This window comes from Silurus meridionalis, chromosome 14 (assembly GCF_014805685.1).
Source record: "Silurus meridionalis isolate SWU-2019-XX chromosome 14, ASM1480568v1, whole genome shotgun sequence".
Taxonomy (NCBI): Eukaryota; Metazoa; Chordata; class Actinopteri; order Siluriformes; family Siluridae; genus Silurus; species Silurus meridionalis.
The window spans coordinates 8,544,752-8,568,499 of record NC_060897.1 but is presented as its reverse complement, the minus strand read 5'-3'; the positions used below and the strand labels follow the sequence as shown (position 1 = coordinate 8,568,499).

The 23,748-nt window shown below is 39.0% G+C and overlaps 1 protein-coding gene across 1 annotated transcript; it reads left to right on the top strand.

The window, feature by feature from the left end:
• The first annotated feature begins 6,886 nt into the window (after positions 1-6,886).
• On the top strand, positions 6,887-23,369 carry fam117aa (family with sequence similarity 117 member Aa). Its single transcript, XM_046865874.1, has 8 exons — positions 6,887-7,546; positions 11,109-11,257; positions 14,117-14,212; positions 15,585-15,704; positions 16,867-16,983; positions 17,423-17,549; positions 18,261-18,414; positions 21,349-23,369. The coding sequence occupies exons 1-8, from the start codon at positions 7,429-7,431 to the stop codon at positions 21,614-21,616; spliced, it is 1,149 nt and encodes a 382-aa protein (XP_046721830.1). The 5' UTR covers positions 6,887-7,428; the 3' UTR covers positions 21,617-23,369.
• The last annotated feature ends 379 nt before the right edge of the window (positions 23,370-23,748 follow it).

The window sequence follows — 23,748 nt, the reverse complement described above, 5'->3', positions numbered from 1 at the left end:
TCCACTGCCCTCCCTCTCATTCACACACATGTACTCTGTCTTACACCGACTGACTTTCATTCCCCTTCTCTCCAGCGCGTACCTCCACCTCTCCAGGCTCTTCTCAACCTGCTCCCTACTCTCACCACAAATCACATCATCCGCAAACATCATAGTCCATGGAGACTCCTGTCTGACCTCGTCCGTCAACCTGTCCATCACTACTACAAACAGGAAAGGGTTTAGAGCCGATCCTTGATGCAGTCCAACCTCCACCTTGAACCAGTCTGTCATTCCTTCTGCACACTTCAATGCTGTCACACTGTCCTCATACATGTCCTGCACCACCCTCACATACTTCTCTGACACACCTGACTTCCTCATACAATACCACAACTCCTCTCTCGCCACCCTGTCATACACTTTCTCTAAATCCACACACACAATGCAACTCCTTCTGACCTTCTCTATATTTCTCCATCAACATTCTCAAAGCACATATTGCATCCATAGTGCTTTTCCTCGGCATGAAACCATACTGTTGCTCACAGATGGTCACCTCTTCTCTCAGCCTGGCTTCCACTACTCTTTCCCATAACTTCATTGTGTGACTGATCAACTTAATTCCCCTGTAGTTACTGCAGGTCTGCAAATCTCCCTTATTCTTAAAAACCGGTACCAGCACACTCCTTCTCCATTCCTCAGGCATCCTCTTACCTTCAAAATTATTTTGAACAATCTGGTTAAAAACTCCACTGCCATCTCTCCTAAACATCTCCATGCTTCTACCGGTACGTCATCTGGTCTAATTGATTTACTATTCTTTATCCTCTTAATAGCTGCTTTCACTCCCTTCCTACTAATCCTATCCACTTCCTGCCTCACTATCTCCACATCATCCAACCTTCTCTCTCTCAATTTACTCATTCATCAACTGCTCAAAATATTCTCTTCATTTTCTCAACAAACTATTCTCACTCTTCTCACTCTTCTCTTCTCACACTAATCCTAATTCTGTTTTGCCAGCCTCTTTCTCCTTATGCTTTCCTGCACTTCCTCATTCCACCCCCACGTCTCTTTGTCTTCCTTTCTCTTTCCAGACGTCACACCAAGTACCTTTCTAGCTGTCCCCCTTATCACTTCTGCAGTAGTTGCCCAATCATCCAGCACCTCTTCACCCCCACCAAACCCCTGTCTGACCTCTTCCCTGAACCTTACACTACACTCTTCCTCCTTCAGTTTCCACCATCTTATTCTTCTTTCAGTCTTCACTCTACTCCTCTTCTTCTTTACCTCCAAAACCATCCTACAGACCACCATCCAATGCTGTCTAGCTACACTGTCCCCTGCCAACACCTTACAGTCTCCAATCTCCTTCAGGTTGCTTCTCCTGCATTAAATGTATCCCACCTGTGTGCACCTTCCTCCACTCTTATACTTCACCCAATGCTCCTCCTTCTTCTTAAAATAAGTGTTCACCACTGCAATTTCCATCATTTTAGCAAAATCTACCACCATCTGCCCTTCCACATTCCTCTCCTTAAAGCCATACCTACCCATCACCTCCTCACCACCTCTGTTTCCTTCACCTACATGCCCATTAAAGTCTGCCCCAATCACCAATCTTTCATTCATAGGTAGACCTTCTACCACTTCATCTAATTCACTCCAGAATTTTTCCTTCTCCTCCGTAAGAATAAGCACTGGTGACATTTATCATCACCCCTTCAACTTCCAGCTTTATGTTCATCCCCGTTTTAGGAACTCTCTTCACCTCCACTATATAATGCCAACATTTAAAGTGCCCACCCTAACCTCCACTCTTCTACACTTCTTCTTTCTCTGCTGTCTCTGTAGTCGTCTTTCTCCTCTCCTTCTCCTCCTTCGGCCAACAGTAGCCCAATTTCCACCGGTACCCTGTTGGCTAACAATACCCGTGACACGGTTACACGGGCCTCGATCAATCTGGTATACAATTTAGGTTTGTGATCCGCATATTTGATTTGGCACATGATGCCCTTCATAACGCAACCCTCCCCATTTATCCCCATTAATTTGATTAAAAAGTGAAACTCTTATATTATAAAGATTCATAACACACATGCTAATATATTTCAAGTGTTTATTTCTTTTACTTTTGATGATTTTGGCTCACATTTAACAAAAACCCATCATCTCAAAAAAATGTAATACTTCATAAGACTAATCAAAAAAACATTTTAGTGAATTGTTGGCCTTCTGGAAAGTATGTTCATTTACTGTATATGTACTCAATACTTGGTAGGGGCTCCTTTTGCTTTAATTACTACCTCAATTCAGCATGGCACATAGGTCAAGTCAAGTAAAGTCAAGTTTATTTCTATAGCGCTTTTCACAAGACATTGTCTCAAAGCAGCTTTAAAGAAATTAACAGTTAAGGTGAATGGTGTGTATTTATCCCTGATGAGCAGCATGGCGACTGTGGCAAGAAAAAACTCCCTTAGATGATATGAGGAAGAAGCCTTGAGAGGAACCAGACTCAAAAGTGGAACCCATCCTCAGTTGGGTGATATCAAGAGTGTGATTATAGTTTTTAAACAATACAGAACACTGGAGAGTGAGAACTAAACATGAGCACTGGAATGTAAGATTATGAGTAATGTCCTTTCTACAGTCTTTTACAGTCATTTGAGGTTATCAATCCAGGAGCTACTTAGGAACTCATAAAATATCTCAACATTTACAATCATCACAGATCCAACACCAGATCCAAATGGTTCGGGATGTTTGCGGGGTCGGCATCTATCTCTTTAAATATTCATAATCTTCATGAGGTGGGACGTGACTGGGGCTGGAGAAACCTCAGGATGCCTCGGGATGGGTAGAGAAAGAGAAGCAGAGAGGAATTAGAGTAGCTGCTGTTCATGATATAAACAAGCACAAGTTGATAATGTGCATGTGATCAGATGTACTGGAGCACAAGGTTATGATATGTTATGTGTGTTATGTGTCAGCTTTGCTAAAGAGATACGTTTTTAATCTGCACTTAAACTGGTAGAGTGTGTCTGAGCCACGAACACTGTCAGGAAGACTATTACAAAGTTTAGCAGCTAAATTTGAGAATGCTCTACCACCTTTAGTGGCTTTGCTATTATAGGAACTACTAGAAGTCCGGAGTTTTGAGATCTCAGGGAGCATGATGGATTGTAGCTTGTTAAAAGACTGGAAAGATACATGGGAGCCAATGCCAGTGTAGGGATGATAAGATTGGGGTTATATGGTCATATTTTCTCGACATTGTGAGGACTCTGGCTGCTGCATTCTGGACTCACTGTAGCTTGTTTATTATTGATGCACAACAACCACCTAGTAATGCATTACAATAGTCCAGTCTGGAGGTCATGAATGCATGGACGAGCTTCTCTGCATCAGATATAGACAACATGTTTCTTAGCTTAGAAATATTTCTATGGTGGAAGAAGGCTGTTTTTGTAATTATAGATGATATGATATTCAAAAGACAAGTTGGTGTCTAAAATAACTCCCAGATCTTTTAATGTTGAACTAGTAGATACAGAACATCATACTAATTGCAGGTTGAAATTCTGAAACTTCTGTGTACTGGTTTTTGGGCTGATGAGCAAAATCTCTGTTTTATCAGAATTTAATCATAGAAAGTTAATAGTCATCCAATCTTTTAATTCTTTGACACACTCAGTTATCCGAGCCAGTTGAGTTTTGATGAGACATATAGTTGGGTATCCCATGCCTTCTAGTAATATTTCCTATGGGAAGCATGTATATTGTGAAAAGCGAGGATCCTAGAACTGAACCTTGTGGCACTCCATAATTTACTTGCACTAACCTGGATAGCTATCCATTTAAATCTACAAAATGGTAACGATCAGACAGGTAGGATTTAAACCAGCTTAATGCCTGCCCCTGAATGCCGATGCATTTTTGTAAGCGATCTAGGAGAAGATCATGGTCTACAGTGTCGAATGTAGCACATCTAGCAAAACTAACAAAGAGATGTAGTCTTGGTCTGAAGCTAAAAACAGGTCATATGTTAACTAGAGCAGTTTCTGTGCTATGATGGGGCCTAAAACCTGACTGGCACTCTTTAAAGATATTGTTCTCTTGTAAGTAGGAACATAACTGGGCAGACACAATCTTTTCTAGAATCTTAGATTCTAGAGTCAGATTCTTAATTTGATAGTGTGCTTGGATACAAATTAGGTTTCTTAATGAGGGGCTTAATAACTGCTAACTTTGGGGTTTTAGAGACGTGACCTAAAGATAGTGAAGAGTTAATATTATACAGAAGAGGCTCATTAGCTATATGTAACACTTCTTTTAGTAGTTTAGTTGGACTTGTTCTGTCGTTTAATATGTACAACATTAACCTTTCTTAAATGGACAACGCAACAGCCCACCATGACTTCTTACCAGAACTTTTATTCTCCTTTCAACAGTACCGTAACACACCGAATATCAAGTCAAGTCAAGTCAAGTCAAGAGGCTTTTATTGTCATTTCTACTATACACAGTGGTACACAGTACACAGTAAAAATTAGACAACGTTTCTCCAGAACCCTGGTGCTACACTAAACAACAAACAACAAAACAACATTAAGCTAAAACACAAGTTACATAAAGTGCATAGAGTGCAAGTTACATAAAGTGCATATAGTATAGGTTCCCACCCATACTATATGCCTGATAACATTACCGAAAGCATCAGAATATTACAGGAATGGGATCTAACGGACATATTGTTGATTTGGCTTTGGTAATAACATCATACAGCTCTTCCTGTCCTATACGTCTAAAGCAGTGTAGTTGTGGAGTTTAAGGTACGATTGGATCAGGAGATGCTGTCAGAGGTTGGACCTCCACAATTGTTTTTTGAATACTTTAAATTTTTTTAGTAAAGAATTGTATAAAGTCCTCACTACTAAACTGTGATGGAATACATTTTTCAGATACCTGATTTGTTGTTAATTTAGTCCTGTACTGAAAAGGAACCTTTAATTTTTTTTGTTGTTTTCTATGAGTTTGCTCAGGTGCTCAGCTCTAGCAGCATTTCTGTAGCGCATCTGTAGCTGAGCATACTGTCTTTATATGCAATTTTAAATACTTCCAATTTAGTTTTTCTCCATTTTCTTTCCAGATTACAGAGATTACGGAGGTGATCAGTCTGTGGCACTGCTGAGGTGGTATAGAAGCCTAGGTTTCTTTGACAGTCGCCTTCAGTACATTTGCATTTTTTGGTCTCTTGTTTCTCATTTTCCTCTTGATAATACCCCACAGATTCTCTATGTGAATCAGGTCTTTGTGAATGTCCACCAAATTCTTGAATGGCCTTCGTTTCACCTTTTTCTATCACAAGTCTCCAATATTAAACTTTTTTACAATATTCAAATTTTCTGAGATACTATAACATGCAAGCTTTCCAAAAATAAGTGTTGATAAATTATTTCTTCTCAATTTTTCCAGTAAATGAACAGAAGAGAAATCTAAATTAAATCAATATTTAGTTTGATGACCGTGTGACTTTTAATTCTTACTTTTGCACACTTTGTACACTTGTAAATGGCAGGGATTTCGTAGGATCAGGGTCAGGTGTATGATTAACCAGTTATACCAAGCAGGTGCTAATGCTCATCAATTTTATATGCAGTCATTAACTGAAATAGAAACAGCTTTGTAGGAGGTTTACAACTGGGTGAGGAACAGCCAAACTGCTCATAAGATGAGAGTATGGAAGACAATTTCATGTCACAGGTCATAAACCATGGCAAAAAAAAAAATGAGCACTGCAACAAAACACAGGGCAGTTCTACTGCATCAGCAAGGTCTCTACCAGGCAAATACTTAAGCAGGCTGGGGTTTCAGGATGTGCTGTTCAAGCTATTTTGAGGGACCACAAAGAAACTGGCAATGCTGAAGACTGTAGATGCAGTGATTGGCCAAGGAAACTTAATGCAGCAGATGAAAGACACGTCATTCTTACATCTTTTCAACATCAGAAAATGACCTGCAGTGCCATCAGCAAACACCCATTTTCTATCGTGGCCAACTACAATAACTAGATGAAGTGGTGGAAGTAGTCTTCATGAAAGAAAAATGGCAGAAGGTCCTCTGGAGTGATGAGTCAAAATGTAAAATATTTGGCTGTAGCAGGATGCAGGTTGTTTGTGGTAAAATAATGAGTTCCTGCAGGCAACAGTAAAGCATTGTGGAGGTTTCCTGTAAGATTGGAGCTGCATTTCTGCAAATGGGGTTGGGGATTTGGTCAGGATTAATGGTGTTCTCAATGGTGAGAAATACAGGCAGAAACATATCATGTTATACCACCAGAGAGGCATCTGATTGGCCATTAAATGTATTCTGCAGTCTAGAGAAGGAGTTTTAGAAGTGATGGTTTGGCCCCCACAGAGTTCTGATCTAAACGTCATCATGTCTGTCTGGGACAGAAGGGTTTAAGGCCGCCTACATCCATGGAAGACCTGTGGTTATATATATATATATATATATATATATATATATATATATATATATATATATATATATATATATATATATATATATATATATATATATATATATATATATATATATATATATATATATATATATATATATATATATATATATATATATATATATATATATATATATATATATATATATATATATATATATATATATATATATATATATATATATATATATATATATATATATATATACGTATATATATATATATATATATATATATATATATATATATATATATATATATATATATATATATATATGTATATCATTTTATTTATTTATTTTACTGTATCGCCCACCTCTCGACGCGAACCTATTGATAAGCTCACTGACCAATAGGATAGCAGTAGTATTTCTGAATAGCCAATCGGAGTGCGCGCGTGTGTTTGGACGCTCCGCCCCCTCAGACACGAGCGTGGAGGGAGGCTGGCTGTTGTCAGATGTTGGAGTGGAGAGAAACTTTGGCAGGCGACCAACAATGTAGACGACTCGAGAAACTTTAACCATTTTTACGAGCAGGTTTGCGTGTGTGTACTTGTGTAACAATCGAATTACTCGTGTTGGATTGGTTACAGGCGGATATTTCTTGGAGAGGTAGATGCTTTAGTTATTTTCTCTAAATAATAATTTAAAAAAAGTTCTTGCAGGCTTAGCTGGAATCACAAAAGAACTTAGCTGGGTGCTAGCAAAGCACAGCAAGTCGTGAGCTAGCATTAACGGCACTAGTTTCTCCAAGTGTAAGTCGGATTTATATCTAAACACTTTAGAAGTCGGTAGTTGAAGCGAACCTGGAGTTTAAAAGTGGAAATTTGGTAGTTTTGGTGAATAAACTGAGAGAAAACACGCGGCTCTTCTCCTCCCCCTCCTCATCCTCATCATCCTCTTCATCCTTCTTGTGAGATCGGGATGTCGTCCCGCGGGGGTCTTCAGCCTCTCCGAGCTACAGTTCCCTTTCAGCTTCACACCACCACCACCAGCAGCTCCACGAAAACCCCAGCGCCGAGATGGAGAGAGGCCAAACCGGGTATGCAAGAGGCCTTTTAAAATATCTCCATGTCCATGCATATGATTTCCAATCGAGCCTCAGCTTGTGTCCTGCCTTCTTCCTTCTCAATAATGTCTCGAGGCATTGCAGGGGTGTTGGTTATAATGTTTTCCTGTTTTTTTACTCACGTGTGAAAGAGTGCATGAAAGAAAAGGAGTGCCTGGGAATACTCATTACACATGCTTTCAGTTGGTTTGACATTGTCAGATCATTTCCCATGCACGTGCATATGCATGCAGATTTGTTTTTCAGAACTTTGAAAAGCAAACTATGGATCATCTCAAGGATCCGATGTGTAGGTTGTTGGTAACATGTGTTACAGTTTCCTGTGCAAAACACTATTGCACCACTGTTTCAGTGCGATTCTATCAGGTGCTGTGTTTGCATTTTCATTGTTGCACTATCAAGCTTAAGAACGTCTCACTTCCCTTTATGCAGGAGGTTGTAACGACATAATAAAGGTAGAACATGTTAGTTACTAAAAAAACCAAAAAAACACCATCCCTGAGAAATGTGGTGCGCCCTGGTGAATACTGTGCAGTTGTTTTGAAAGTGACAACACCAATAAAAACCTAAAGTTCGGGGTCTTGCTTGCAGAACAGGGTTCATTAGTAGGTCTGAGTAGTCCTGGTTGTGTAAGAGTTCAGAACTGAGCCATGTGTGTAACTCAAGTCCGAGTGCCAGGACGTGTTTATTTTAGTAACCAGCTTACTGTGAGCAGCGCTCAGGGGGGATGGGGGTAAGACAAGTTTAACGGGACATTACACAGGGGGGTTTGCGGTGTTTTGTAACATACAGCGCAGCGCACGCGCGCCCTGCTTGGGGTTTAACATCTGCTGGCAACGAGCAAGCTCTCAGCGGTTTGTCTTCAGCAGCACAATGAGTAAGGACAGCGTGACAGCGAGGGCTGGGGGGAAAGGCGCTGCTCTGGTGGAGTCTCCAGACCACAGGGGTGGAAACAAACATGTCATTACACGTCTTTACGCTGGGGACTAGACAACACCTGTCTGAGATACTGAAGCCACTGTGCGCTACTGAACGATGGCAAAGACACGGTTGAACACGTCTTTAAACTTAACCGGACCTGGAGGGGGGGAAAAACAGCAAAATTTGTAGTAACAGGTGCAGATGGTTGCTGCAAACAAAGATGTTTATTCACTAGTTTGCCAGCTGTTTCACACACTGCACACTTCTGACCACACCTTTAATCCGTTCTGCCAGTTTGAACAGTTATATGTTGCGTTACAAAGAACCATTAACGTTTGTGAATAGATTTGACGTAGCTTTAAGATGCAGCCAAAATGTACCATTAAATAAATGTTTGATGTTCTCTTCTAAGTGCGATCTTATAATTAAACAAACATTACATTAATGGCATTTGGCAGATGCCCATATCCAAAGCGAATTCAATTCATCTCATTTATACGACTGAGTAGTCCTTGCTCAAGGGCCCAGCAGTGGCAGTTTATTGATGGTGGGATTTGAACTCATGACCTTCTGATCAAAAGTCCAACATCTTACCCACTGAGCTACCACCTCCCCATTATAATCACATGTACATTAAATGGTTGCTGTAATGTGAGGGGTGTACTTACTTTTGTGCGATACTGTATAGCTTGCGTTCACAGGTCTGGAAGAAAGATCTACGCTACAGAAATACATTTTCAGTAGATGACGGAGCAGATTTCCAGTTTGGACAGTTGATTATTACATTTTTTATTCAACGTTAGTTTCGTGATTATTATTATTTTTTTGATTAGTTTGTATTGTACAAATAGAGTTGGCAGGAAAGATGACACTCTTTCACTTTTAGCCAGATTGATTATGAAAGCTTAAGTAAAAAAAAAATTGCATAGTAAAACCATTTCACACACAAAAACAAATCACATATACTGAACATATATTCAATATAATGAAGTTCGAAGTCGGATGTCTGAAAAGGAGTCATTGAGAGTAAATGAATGTAAAATTGCTCACTTTTGTGCTGATTATTTGTATTTATCATTTATGGCCTATACTGTATATGATCACCTTTACACCCTCTGTGTTTTTGCGAATTGCTGCAGATTTTGCACACATTTTTCCCAGCAATCCCTGCATTTTTGGACTCGCTGTATAATTATTAATAAAATCAATTCTAACACAAAAGACAGTTAATTTTATTTTATAAAATTCCCAGTGCAAAAAAATATTGATTTCTTCTTCCAAACCCAGTACCGATATTTGGCGCTTGTTCCATGATCTTATCCTGCCATATCTGATTTATTTATTTTCTGCTGAAAGTAGTCAGATACTTGTAGTGGGTATGTAATTAGTGCCAACATATAGGATTGAGCCATAACAAGTGCAATATCTGAATATTCTGCCTTCTGCTTTTTCACATCAGCCAGTTCAAACATGCATGAAATGTGCACCAGTAAAGCTAAATCACTAAAGGGGAAAGGGCACAGGAAAGGACAGGATCGATTTGATTTTTAGTAGGAAATAGTTTTGCTTTTTTACAGACTTGATCTGTAGCAACTTTGACCTGTTTATTCTTGGTTTTGTGAGCCGGTAGAAAAAAGCCAGTGGGTTTCACTGTGGACTGTCTGATGTTAAGTCTCAGTCACTTACCGCCTCCTTGTTCACTTTTAGGACATTTGTAGACAAATTATTTTTTCTTGTTGGTGATATCGATGCCTTTGTCAGTATTTGCACGAGATGCTTTAAATACTTGACATTCCTAAATGGAGCATCAAGCTTCAAACTTAATGGCTTGAGAAGCAAAGACATGCGTCCTCACTTTTGTGCAATTTATTATATTATTCATAAATCTATTATATACATGCAACTGATTACCTCGGTTTCGTCTGGGCACCACAGTGCTCGTCTCCAACTCCCTGTGGAATCATTTGTAATGCTCAGAAAACACGTTTTACCCACTATCCAGACCCAAAAGGGCAAAATATATGGCTTTTAAATGTTGTAACAGCAAATCATTGGACAAGAAATGAGCAAGAATTAAACAAATGCACTCCTAAAACCTCTTGTGCCACCGTTTTCTCATTTTCTTTTGCTGCAGTGTAACGAGTGTTTGGGTAGAATAGCTTGAAACGATGACTTATTGAACATAAAAGTAAAATCAGAAGGATTCAAATGTTTAATTTGGTTTGGTTATCTACCACCTGATGCAGTCCATCAAGAGCCTGATGAAAAGCTCATAACATGGAACCAGGGTTGATGGAGCAGGGAACAGGAACAGTATATGTTAAATTAATGAATAATTTCCTGAAAACTTATTTGTTGTCAAAATCATTAAAGTTTTATATTTTGGCCGATTGTAATTACATGGCCAGTTTTGGTTTTGCCCAGGAGTACATTCACTTTAAGTTAAAACTACACCTGCTGAACAAATTTATTTAGTAATTCATTAAAACGTGCTTAACTTCCTGGAATTTCATTATGTACCCTGATTGCAATCAGATACTTCTTATGCTTCAATGAGAATCTATAGCTTGCTGTTGTTCGACTTGTCGTGTAATGTGCTTCCATGTCTTTCCAGCTGAGTCCAAGACAAAGGCTCGTCCCCCGAAGCCGAATCTGAGACGGACGCTTTCCTTGGACACATTAGTGGGGCCGTACCTCCAGGGCCAGTGGCCCAAACAGCCTGAGAGCCAGACTGTAAACTGTGTCAATGACAAAGCCACACAGGTACAATGTTCATTTTAATGGTTAACTCTGAGTTAGTTTTAGTAATAGTACATATTGTAGTTATTTGGGTTTGAATGATTTTATTGTGGACTCTCGTGAATTTACACATTACATTGCATACACATCATACGGTAAGTAGGGAATTAATTTACCATGTGTACCATGGTAGGAAGATTATTGACATTTTATGGTCATTGTCAGCACTTCCTGAAGTGTTTTATTCCTTTTATACCGTGATTACAGTGTCCTGTGAATTTAAAAGCTTTTACATTGGATGTTTTATCCGTATACATTAGACCAGGCATAATTTTCTATTCACCAGTCAGGCATAACATTATAGCCACCTGCCTAATATTGTGTTGGTCCCCCTTTTGCCACCAAAACAGTTCTGCTCCGTCAAGCATTAAAAGCATTAACTTCTTCAGCAATTTGAGCTCCTCACGTGCATCGACGAGCCTTGGCCACCCATTATGCTGTTCACCACTGTTCCTTCCTTTTGATAGATACTGACCACTACAGACCAGGAACATCCCACAAGAGCTGCAGTTTTGGAGATGCTCTGACCCAGTCGTCTAGCCGTCACAATTTGTTAAACTCGCTCAAATCCTTACGCTCACAAATTTTTCCTGTTTCTAACACGTCAACTTTGAGGACACAATGTTCACTTGCTGCCCAATATTTTCCACCTAATAACAGGCGCCATGACGTCACCGGTCATAATGTTATGATGTCAATGGTATGCCTGATCGCTCTATAGTATACACTTAATATTGTGGAATGACTTTGTAGGATCTGCAAACTTAGAGACTCCTCTTAAAGTTTTACAGAAATCATCAACATATGATTAATATACATGGTTAATAAACCCATTTCACTGAGGGTTCCTGTGCATGCACTTGCTATAGAAACAATGCATACGAACGAGCACATTAATATAAACTTGTAATCTGTAAAAAAAAAAAAAAATCAGGAAATGTAGAATAAAATTATTTATTTTTTTACAGACAGGTGAGGTGTTTTTTTGGCATGCTAGCTCTAGCTTTCTAGCCCAACCCGGGCATTAAACAATTTCACAATTTCTGTTATTAAGTCAAGTAATCATGGCATGGCATGTCAGGGCTGTAGAGTTTCTAGAAGTGTAGCGAGTGCAGTAGTTTCCTCTTCTCCTGCAGCATGCACTTCAGCGTATCGTGCATTGTGTGAAATCGTAGTTGCAGAGTTCTGTTCAGCTGTCTGGGTGTGGTCTTTCTGTTTCTCTCTCCAGAGGATTGGGAAGATTCATATCGTTTGTCCTGCCTGTGAAATTGCAGTGAAGAACATCACTGCAACCGTGGTCTTGAAGGGGCTTTTGATTTGTGAGGCATAAAGATTGCTAATACACCAGCATCCGGTGCTTTTTGTAGCTTAGAGTTGATTGTGGAAGGATTTTGTGAAGCTCAGCTTGGAAAGGGTTGCCATGTGTGTACGATTCGTACATAGGTGCTTTCCATCCATTATGCCATTCTTACATTGAGTTGTTATGCCATTGTTTATTTTTTTTTCCACTGATGAATTATTCTACAATCTCAGCCCAAAACGTCAAAATAGTACAACAAACAAGACACCCCTAAGTTGTTGTTTGGCATCGTGCACTAACCTCGACTGCTCTCTTAAATTCCTTTGGATGCCCTCACCCATCTGAAACTTTACCCCATGTCATGTAGTACTGTGCGTCTCACCCAGATACTGCTGCTCTGTTTATAGCTGCGTGTAGCTAATCCTGGTCTCCTTATTTCATTAAAGGCTGGATTGATGTTGAAAGGCAGGGGTGAGTCTAAATTTAAAACAAGTGCTACACAGGCACATGACGTTCCTCCGTGTGTCCCACCTCCGGTCTCCAGATCCACCTATAAGCAGAGATGCAGCGCCAGTGGCGAGTGACCCCTTTGTCAGGTGTGAGATTTATAGATCCCTGACGACAGCGTGTGGTGACCTCACCGCGAAACGACGTGAAACATTCCCACTCCCATATCAGTGAAAGACAGAAAGTGAGAGAAGAGTGAACGAAGAGAGAGCGAATCCATGCAGCAAAACTCATAGACATCATCTTCAGCCACTGACACACACACTCGCACCCAGAGGAAGCGTGATGCAGCTGTTGCAGGGTGACACTTGTGCCGCTGAAGCTAAACGGTCGCGACGCTAAAGGCTTTCTGCAATACTCTCAGCCTACCACTTCCTATCAGCCTGCGGGTACACAAACCGAAGGCCCGAGGTCTCATGGCGGTATGTGTATGACTATGTGTATATGAATATGCTCATGTGCATGCTGGGGTTTAACCCATAAGGATGAGCCACCGCATAGGTATGGAGGTGAGACAGAAATGGGACAGGAGGTGTACCTGAGGTCATGCATGCAGTTTTCATTTTCTTTTTTAATTTCCCTGTATTTACACAGCTGCATGAGTGTGTCACAGGTGCACAGCAGGTGTGTAACTTGTTCTTCATGTGTTATTCAAATGGAGCCCGTGTGGTAAAGAAACCTCTTTCACTTCCATCCAAAGCTGTCAGATCCATAACCGACGGATGCCGTAACACGATCTGGTGCATCGCAACGCAAGATCCACAGCAGGATTAGTCATGTTATGAACAGTATTTAGAGACTGTCAGGATTGTGCTGAAAAGATTCACGCAGTCGCTTTCTTTTGGACCAGAAGATGGAATGGAAAATAAACTGCTTCAGCTTTTGTTGCCCTGCACTTAATCTCACAAACAGACTTAAAATCTGATTATTATGCCACATCTGTCTCACATGGTTAATCATGAGTAATAAACACTTTCTCTTGCCATCTATCTCATTTTATCTCTCTTACTTTCTAGACCCCCAGTTCCTGGGCTGAAGAAAAACGGGGGAGAAGAGGTGGAGTGGGGCACAAGCGCTCGGCATCATGGGGCAGCGCCGAGCACCTCCGAGAGGTCAGCGCTTTTGAAAATACGTGTGAATACCGAGAAATCTATTTTTGTTTCATGCTGTCCTTTCATTTTTTTTAGCATTTTTTTTTTAAAATTCCTTTACTACATGCCCATAATTAATTACATGTAAAAACTAGTCAGCTTCAGAATGCATTTGTCTTTCCTTTTTTTCCTTTTTTTTAATTTATTTTATTTTATAGTTAACTTAGTTGCAACTGAACTGAAACTTTTTTTATGCAATGTGGACAAGTGCAGGCTTGAAAGGGTGAAATTTGCATGAATAAATGATACTTGGTTTCACTTCTTTCCCCAAAACTCTTTATATACGTTTGTGGTTTTGATTGGAGTCGGACGATCGTTTTGTAAATCAGATTTTCTGGGGGTTTTGTCTGTGTGTGTGTTTTGCTTTCAGTGTATTGATGTGCTATAGAATGTAGACTACTATAAGAAAAAAGGAATTATCAGATCATGTTGTCTAGGAAAAAAAAGTTTCCCCAAGACATTTTTATGTACTAAAGGCTAGAGGTGGGCGATATGAGTTAAAATGTATATCATGATATTTTCCACTGTCCAGATGATATCGATATTATATTGCAATGTAAGAAATAAAAAAGGAAATGACATGTTAGTAGAGCTTAGTTATATAACAGGCACCAAAAAAAGCAGCGTTACTCAATTTGTGAACTCTTTCTGATATTCGCTGTAAGCTGTCTCAGGCATGCTTGGATAAATTATTTACACTTGGGATCTCGTATATTGGCTCCAGAGATTGAATCAAAAAACTTTTCTTCACAGTTTAAATAGGTTCTTTGCTATTGCTGGTCTTGTCATAAAGAGCTGAGTGGGATTTGCTTTAGTGGGAGCCGTGCTTGTCTTCCAGCGTGCTCCGCCTCCGGGAATATCTGTTGCACGCATTCCTTATATTCGTGGACATGCACGGTATTCATGTGGTTGAAGACATTGCTGGTGTTTTCACATTTGTTGTTTGTGTTTCCACACAGTCACACAGTTTGCATAGTATTGTTTGTTGGTTGATGTCGAAGATTTTTAACCCAAACCAGTTACATACAACTGAGAAGCCCCCCTTCATTTTTAACTAATTCTTCCTCATGATCTTCAACATGACTTTCTGCGTGTTAGCTCATCTTCACTGTGCCTATTGTTAAATTTCGTGTTTTGTTGCTGTTGTGTGTTTGAGTAGGCAGTTTGTGCTCTATTAATTTGAATAGGTCCTAAATTTTATTAAAAATGATGTTCAAAATGATTACATTTAACGTAGAAACCATAAAGGTCTTGATTTATATGGGGTGTAGCCTGTTCATTCTGGTATGCCTGATATTTCTAATATTTACCATCTCATAATTCCTTGTGACAGGTCGCTAAGCTGAGGCACTCGCTACAGAAGCGCTCCAGACACGCACCTCCTCCTGCTGGCTATGAGCGCCTTCACCAGCCCTCGCCCACTATCCATACACACCAGCCTGGAGCTACACAGGTAAAAAAAAAAAAAAAAAAAGCACAGAATAACACGTTATATGCACAGCCTGCAGAAGGTACACAGGTGGGTGGGTGTGTGTGTGTGTGTGTGTGTGTGTGTGTGTGTGGGCACGCACACACACATTGCATCTAGTTCATTTATGGAGTGAGGTTAACTGGTGACTGTGACCGCTATGATGTCAGGAAGACAACAGTTTCACATTCATCCAGCAACAGAGATGTAAATAGAGCCTTATTTTAGGAGGTGGTGTCATTGAGCTACTGTGATATGATGCTTCATACCACCGTACAATGTACACACACATTTTTAGAACGTTTGGAAAGTTAACACCTGTATTCAACTAGATTTCCAATAATAGTATTATTATTATTATTTTATTTATTTTTATTTTTTTATATGTATGTCACATGATTCTTTTCTGTCTGTGATTTGTAACATGGTGCATATTGTATGGTGCAATTTTTCTTTACTTTATTCTACAAACTGTCTCCCCCTACAGACAGCACAGAGTAGTGCATCTCTGTTTATTATTCTTTTTTAAATACAGAAAGGAAAGTCGTAAAGCATGCATATTATTTTTTAGAGGTGGAAAGTAACAAATTACATTTACTCACGTTGCTGCAATTGAGTAGGGTTTTTTGTGGGGGTGGGGGGGACACACGCCTTTGATTGATTGATAGATGGAGAACAAACAGACTAAACTCATTATCATGAACAGACATTATAACAGGATTTTTTTTTTTTTTTTTCACGAAAGTGTATAACTCACATTAGCTGTAACATCCCCACACAAATTTATTCCTTTACACTGAAGTAGAAATACTGGAACTTTTGAATGTAGAAAAGCATATATAAATTAGCTCATTATCATAAACAGACATTATAAATTCCATTAAAGTAACAATACTTTTACTTAGAACATTAGAATATTAATAGAATATTTATAGAACATTTTAATACATTTTCCACAAGGTAGGTGAAGGGAATTGGAAGTAAAATTGGGCTTTAAACTGCAAAAGGTTCTAAGAAATATATAATAACTGCTGCTTTAACTGAAAGATTGTACATTTTTAAGACCTCCTTCACATATTTTGTTGGTTCTGTATTGTCTCTGTGTATGTGTGTGTTCATGTGTGTGTGTCTTTGTGTGTGCACACAGACCATCCCTCTGTTGCCCCTAAGCAGGCTGGCTCCCAGACTGCGGCGCAGCGTAGAGGGGCTTAACCTGGAGCTAGAGGGGGTCTTTGTATCCGAAACAGCCGAAGATCAGCACAAGGTCAGGCATCATTCACGCGTAATTAAGCACCAACCATGTTTATCTCTCAAATTAAATATAATATGTATAGTGAAGCATCTGTTTAATTTGAATTTGATTGGAGTTCAACAAAGTGATATTTTTATATAAAAAAAAAATGTTTTGGCAGAAAAGGTTTCTGTTCATTTAAATGACAAGTGAGATATGAAAAGAAAGTTAATCTCGATGTTAAAATTCACATGTGAATTAGAAATAGTGCTCACATTGGATTGTGTTGTTTGGTTTGTTGTTTAAATAGTAAAAAAAAAAAACCACACCCTGGCAAACTAGCAGATCCAACACACCAGGACTGTCCTAACCATGAACACCAGGACTTTTCTAACCTTATCTATGGCGAAACTCCACTGTGGCTACTGTGTAACACACTGTGCTTGTGTGTGCTTGTGTGTTTACTGATTAGATTTTGGAAGTGCCAGATGGTCACAGAGCACCTGTTCCAGTGCAGAGGTGCAGCAGCGGCTCTCAGAGTGACCTTTCACCTGGGCTCCTGTCCCCCTCACAGTCACCGTGCCCTGCAGAACTGTCCGGTTAGTCCACTGAGGGGTTGTTGACACGGTTCGATCAGATGGAAAGACAAGAAACGGTCCAGCAGATTCTTACACTGTGACCTGTAGCTGGCCTTCTTCGTTATCTTGATGTTTTTGCATATCACAGTGTGTGTGGGGAAGAGGTTTGAAAATGTCCTTGTCCTTGTGGATATTCTAATAAAATAGAATATATAAATTAACACTTTTTTTATTTTAATACATGGAAGTTAGTAAAAACGAACCCAAGTAGGATAGTGTTGCATATGAGCTCAGTTTTTGATCACCAAAATATGTTATTATATTATGGAAATGCTAATGCATAACCAGGTTATTTGGTAACCATATAGTACAGTTTTGTAGTACTTATTTTGCATAATGTTAACTTGCAGTGGGCTTCTCTCACTTACTGTTAGTTATTGTGCTGATGTATACATTTCCTGACCCAATTAGTGGGGGATTTCCTGGGTGTTCAAAAATCATACACATGCATACATACTTAGATATTGACTGGCATTCTTGCTGATGTTAGAGGTGTAGTTTAGGTTTAGGTAAAGTTATTTTGTTTGTTTGGTATGTTTTAAACTCAAACACAGAGAAGAGCATAAAAACATGTTAAACACACTGATTAAGCAGAATTTTTTTTTTTATTATTATTTTAAAAGAAATACTTTAGGTCAAGTTAACAGATTTTTGCCTTCTCCTGTGCATTAGGTATGGTAGTGTGTGGCCCTCTGGATCCCTCTCCTTCTCCTCCGTTATATGTGATTGACGCACCGTCCTCATCCCCCTTCCCTAACAAGACCTACGCTTTCCAGAGAGAGCCTCCAGAAGGCTGTGAGAGAGTGCGTGTGTGCGAGGAAGCCTTGTGAGTGAATCTCTCTGTTTTTCTCTCACAAGCACATGATCATATAATAACAATAATAATCATATAAGCATGTATCATATATTAATAGATCATTATAATATATATAGAAAAGGTGTATAGGGGTGGGGGTGGGGGGTGAGATTCAACATGATAAAGTGGTGGGGGATTAGTGTGTGTGTGTGTGTGTGTGTGTGTGTGTGTGTGTGTGTGTGTGTGTGTGTGTGTGTGTTAGGAGTATAATGGTACATGTATGCATACCAAACTTTTTCAGTAAAGGGCTTTAGGTTCGGTACACACGAATGCAATCCTTTTTACTTGCGGAACATAAAATCTGAGTTCCCACAGGAACATATTAAATGCCGGACCGCAAATTTGTTTAGTATCTGCCTCGCACTTGAAGCTCATTTTATTATTATTATTATTAAACTTGAAAACATACAGAACAATGCCAGAAGTGTAAAAAAGAGTCAATGTGGCCACTCTGGTAAGCGGCTAACAATAGCGCTATGGATCGTTTAGCGTTTTCATGAATGCGCAAAACAAATCTAATTTCCGGGAAGGAGTGAGCGGCCACAGTGACACTGCGCTAACTCTTTTTATGTCCAGCTTCAAGAATTTCTCTTTAAAGGAGAAAATACTGACAATTCCACATTTGAGGCAGTAAATGAATAAAAGATGTAAAAGTCTGCTAAAATAAGTAGAACAGTTAAGTAGTTAATATCTTTAGAAATCTGTTACTCAAATGCGGTCTAACAGATGTAAACTATTGATTTTTTAAGAATTCTAAAATGGTATTTTATATACATATTTTAACCAAGCAGACATTTTATTTTAAATTGTTTTGTACAAATTATATACTGATACTGACTGTATAAGACTGTGGAAAAGATATTACTCATGATCACGCACTCCGGTTCTCATGATCTTTCTCACTCTCAGGTGTATTTATAATTACACACTTGGTGTCATACTAAATGAGGACGGGTTTCCCTTTGAGTCTGGTTCCTCTCAAGGTTTCTTTCTCATACCAAAAATTGAGTTTTTGCTACAGTCGCTCCAGGCTTGCTCACTGTGGAGATTCACAAAGTTTACTTATTACAATTTTTGTTCTATATTTCTTAAATTTTGTAAAGCTGCTTTTGTCCATTGTGAGAAAGTGCTATAGAAATAAACCTGAATTGAAAATGAAATTCGGAAAACTAATGATGTTAATCACTATTTGGTAGAGTGTGATCTAGACACCATAGTACGCTCCATTATTTTTAAGATTATGCTTGAAGCCCCATTTTTTCACAACTCTTTCTTTATTCCTTCCTAAGCAATCCCTGCAACCACACTATTAGACAGGTGCATCAGGCATTGAAGAGGAAAACGACAATCACCAAACTCCTTTTAAGTCAACAGACGTGGAGGATTTCTTTTAAAAATAAAAACAGTTTTAGACCATTGATTAATCCTGTGAGAGAGATATGATATAAGGAAATGAGGCAGGAACCACACACACACACACACACACACACACACACACACACACACACACACACACACATATTTACATGTAATGAGTGTGATTCACTTTTGCCATTTCCCTTTCTGGCATGTCCACAGGTTTTGGGAGGTGGGAGATCTAATCTAGTGTAAATGCGGATGGTCGTGAAACACCACACTGAGAATCCAGAGCTAATGAAAGAACAGGAATTGTGAGGAGGTCTACTTTGACCATATTGAACTCGGGTTGAACAGATATGATCGGAAGCATGAGTGGACATTACAAACGCTAATCAGAGATTATCAGATGTGGCAAAAGTACACACATGCTTCACTCATGTAGACGCCCAGATGCTCATGTTCTAAAAGACTCTGGTAAAAGTCGAAGTACTGACTGCATTTTTTCACTCAAGTTAAAGTAAAGAAGTTTAGGCTCTGACATGTTCTTAAGTAAAAAGTAATTACTACTACCTGTTTTAGTGTCGAGCTGGTAACTGGACCTCACCTCATAGTAATATATTAATACAAAATTTTTTTAACTTTTGTTACCTAATAAATTTATCCAGACTGAACAACCACTATATAGAACACAAGCAGAGAAAAGATGATTATGATGATGATCGGGTGATCAGAAATGCCTCTGTTCTCAGTCATGTTTTCATTTAGCGTACGTCTGTGGTGTGTGTGTTAGCCAGGAAATTATACACACATAATGAGTATAATAATAAATAGTGATGTAAAGTTCTGATACAAAAAAAATCTACTTGAGTGTAGTAATGTAGTATTTGAGCTTCTTTACTTTGCTGTTCTGGAGAATATGCAAAGAGGCAAATGTAAAGGGGAAACTGGGCAAACAAGTTTTAAGAGAGTACAGTGGATTTAAAACTCCTACTGCTCTTCACATTGTGTGAAAAAGAAAAGATCGCTCCAAATACCTGTGTGTTATGTAACCTAACTGTGGGTTTCTGTGAGACAGCTGCAAATAAAGAGAAACTTCACCTTTTAGACACTATGACCACACAAAACACATATTTAAGTCAACCAAAAAATGGCTCCAAAAGATGATGATCATTGTATTTGGCCCAGTCTGATCGAGGTCCTACTGAAAATCTGTGGAATGACTTAGAGGTCTGTGCACAGGAGATCCCCTCACAATTTTTTTTTATCTTGAGCATTTTTGCAGAGAGTGGAATTAAATAGCCAAATTATGACGCACCAAGTCGGTAAACTCTTCCCCCAAAAAGTTCTGCATTACAAGCGAATGGGATTTGATCATATCTGTTATGATTAAGATCATTGTTACTCTTAAACTTGTGATAAAAATCAAGCAGTTCTATTGCATTGTTTTTGTGCTTGGTCACATATGGGCCATTTCTGAGCAGTTCTCAAACTGATAATATTACTGTATTTACTTCCAATAACCACCTTTCTTTGTCCTCTGTCTAGTTCTCCATGCCATGGTTATCCCCCGGCTCAACCCTCCTGCCCTGACCCCAACAAAGTGAACTTCACTTCTCATGGAGGCTCCGCCTTCTGCCCTGTCAGTCTCCTGAAGCCCCTTCTCCCTTCCATGGACTTGCTGTTTCGCGGCCTGTCAGTCTCACCTGTGACTGCCTGTTCAGGCCAAAACCTCACCTCCTGTCCTACAGCAGCACTTCCTGTGAGTGGATCCCTGAGTGGGCCCCTCCCAGACTCTACCACATCCTCCATTTAAAATGCTAGGAGATATTCGATGGAGGAAAGCAGGAAGTGGTTCACCACTTCCAGAAGAGCAATGGACCGAGACTTTGTGCCATCAAATCATAGACCTGACCAAGTAATGGTTTACCGGTAGTCGTAGCAAGCACTAACTGTTTACTTTTAGATTATATCAGGAGATACGTGAGGACAGGAAAGACAATCTGTCACCAAAAGAAAGTAGAAAGAGCTCTGACACACTCAGGACAAACACCCTAAAATTGTACTTGTGAATAGACTCACACGGGAAGGTACCAAATGTGTATGTGATGCTGCATATGTTCTATTCTGTCTTGGTTGAAATAATGATTGATTTCCTTAAGCTGCTTTTAATTAGGCTTAGTGGGTATTGAAGCTGTACTTGCAGAGCAAGACTCCATGTGATGTCCACCTTAAAACAGATGCCCCACATAATGAGTTTTTTTTTTTAAATCCAGACATTCATTTTGCTCCATCAAATTTTGTGTTATAGAGGTGACAATCCTATTTATTATTCGTAGTCTCCCTTGGCCTTGAGCTTCACCCTTTCTCATTCAGCATTGACGTGCAATACAAAATAAGTGTGTGCCCTTTTGTTTAAATCGGTCAAATAACAAACTAGGTCAAAATAAACCTGTTTGGAGTTGACCAGTCAGGTTTATGTTCACTAAATGACGTCGGAATCCTTTTAATTGAACGTTCGAAACGTTGAATGAGCATTTCTTTTCCGAACACAAGTATAGATTGACATCTTTGGCATTATCCACAAAGAGCTGGCATACACGCATCTGAAATACGTTTTCTACATAGTGTTCACCTAAAGAAAAAAAAACTTTCAAAATGGAAAAAAAGGCACTGATTTCTTGCATATCAAACCCTATATTTTTGTATTTTTGATATTCAGAAAGAATATTTTTTCTGGTTTGTCTTTTTTTTATCAGTTATTAAAAAAAACTGAACTCGTGCATTTATCAGGATATTTATCTACATTAGAATGTAGCAAGTACAAGGTTGTTAAAGCACTAAACACAGGCAGTGGAAATTCAGCATTCGTGTTCATCAAACAGTATGTCGGAGCATGTTTTTAATTGTTTTGTTTGTTTTTCTTGAATTCCTGAGGAACTCAAATGCTCCTGTCAGCAGTCTCGCAGTGGTGGAAGGTTGACTTATTAAAGAAGCTCGCTCAGTTATAGAACGTTTTTCGGGAGTAAAACAAATTGTGCCGGTGTTTGCAGATGTATAACAGATATACCACTATACCTTCACTGCATAATTTAATGTCACCGCACAGCAGTATTTATATGTGTATGTGTTTGTGTGTGTCATGTGTTCACACAAAGTAGCAGTGCAAACCTTTTTTTTAGATTTTGTGTTTTGTTTTATAAAATGTTGTGCCATTTTTGTATGTAGAACTCACGGCCCAGATTCTCAGGGTAGTTTTGTTCAGATTTGTTCGGTTGAACTTCAGCTCAAAGTGTGCTGGGTCAGTTCCCCGTTTCTTTAAAAAAAAAAAAAAAAAAAAAAAAAAAGAATGGTTATCAGGGTGTTTTGTTTATAGTGTTGCTTTGCATCTTTATTTTTGTTCTCTGAAGAGGTGCTTTGTAAAGTTTTCCCTCCCCTTTTATTTGTCATTGTCACATGCAGTAAATGTCTCTTCCTTGTAGATTGGACTGCTGCATCAATGTTTGCTTGGACTACTTTTGAGTTTCGTCAGTTTTTGGATGATATAAAAAGAGTACAATAATGCAAAATGGCTTGTTCTTTTTTATAATTATGCGAATTGTTCGGATTTAAATACGAATGTTTACTGATTACGCGTTCGGACCTGCAGGTGTAATTATAACCATGTAATAACTGTTTACTAGGCTGTAGATATTCGTTTTCCAGACACGTGTAGTTTTGCTTTTGAGTGGTTGTAGCCACGCCCTTTCTACAATTCCAGCGCCGCTATTGGACAGTGCTAGTCGTCCTGGACCAATCATAATCCTCCACATACAGAGACGTAGAAACTCAAAGCGCCCTCGGTTCATAAGGACCCTTTTATACTTCAAATAGTCGCCCAAATAGTTGCCTGATTAAAATAATACTAATAATGGTCATTTTTTTAAACAAAGCTTTTTGCGCTGTAAA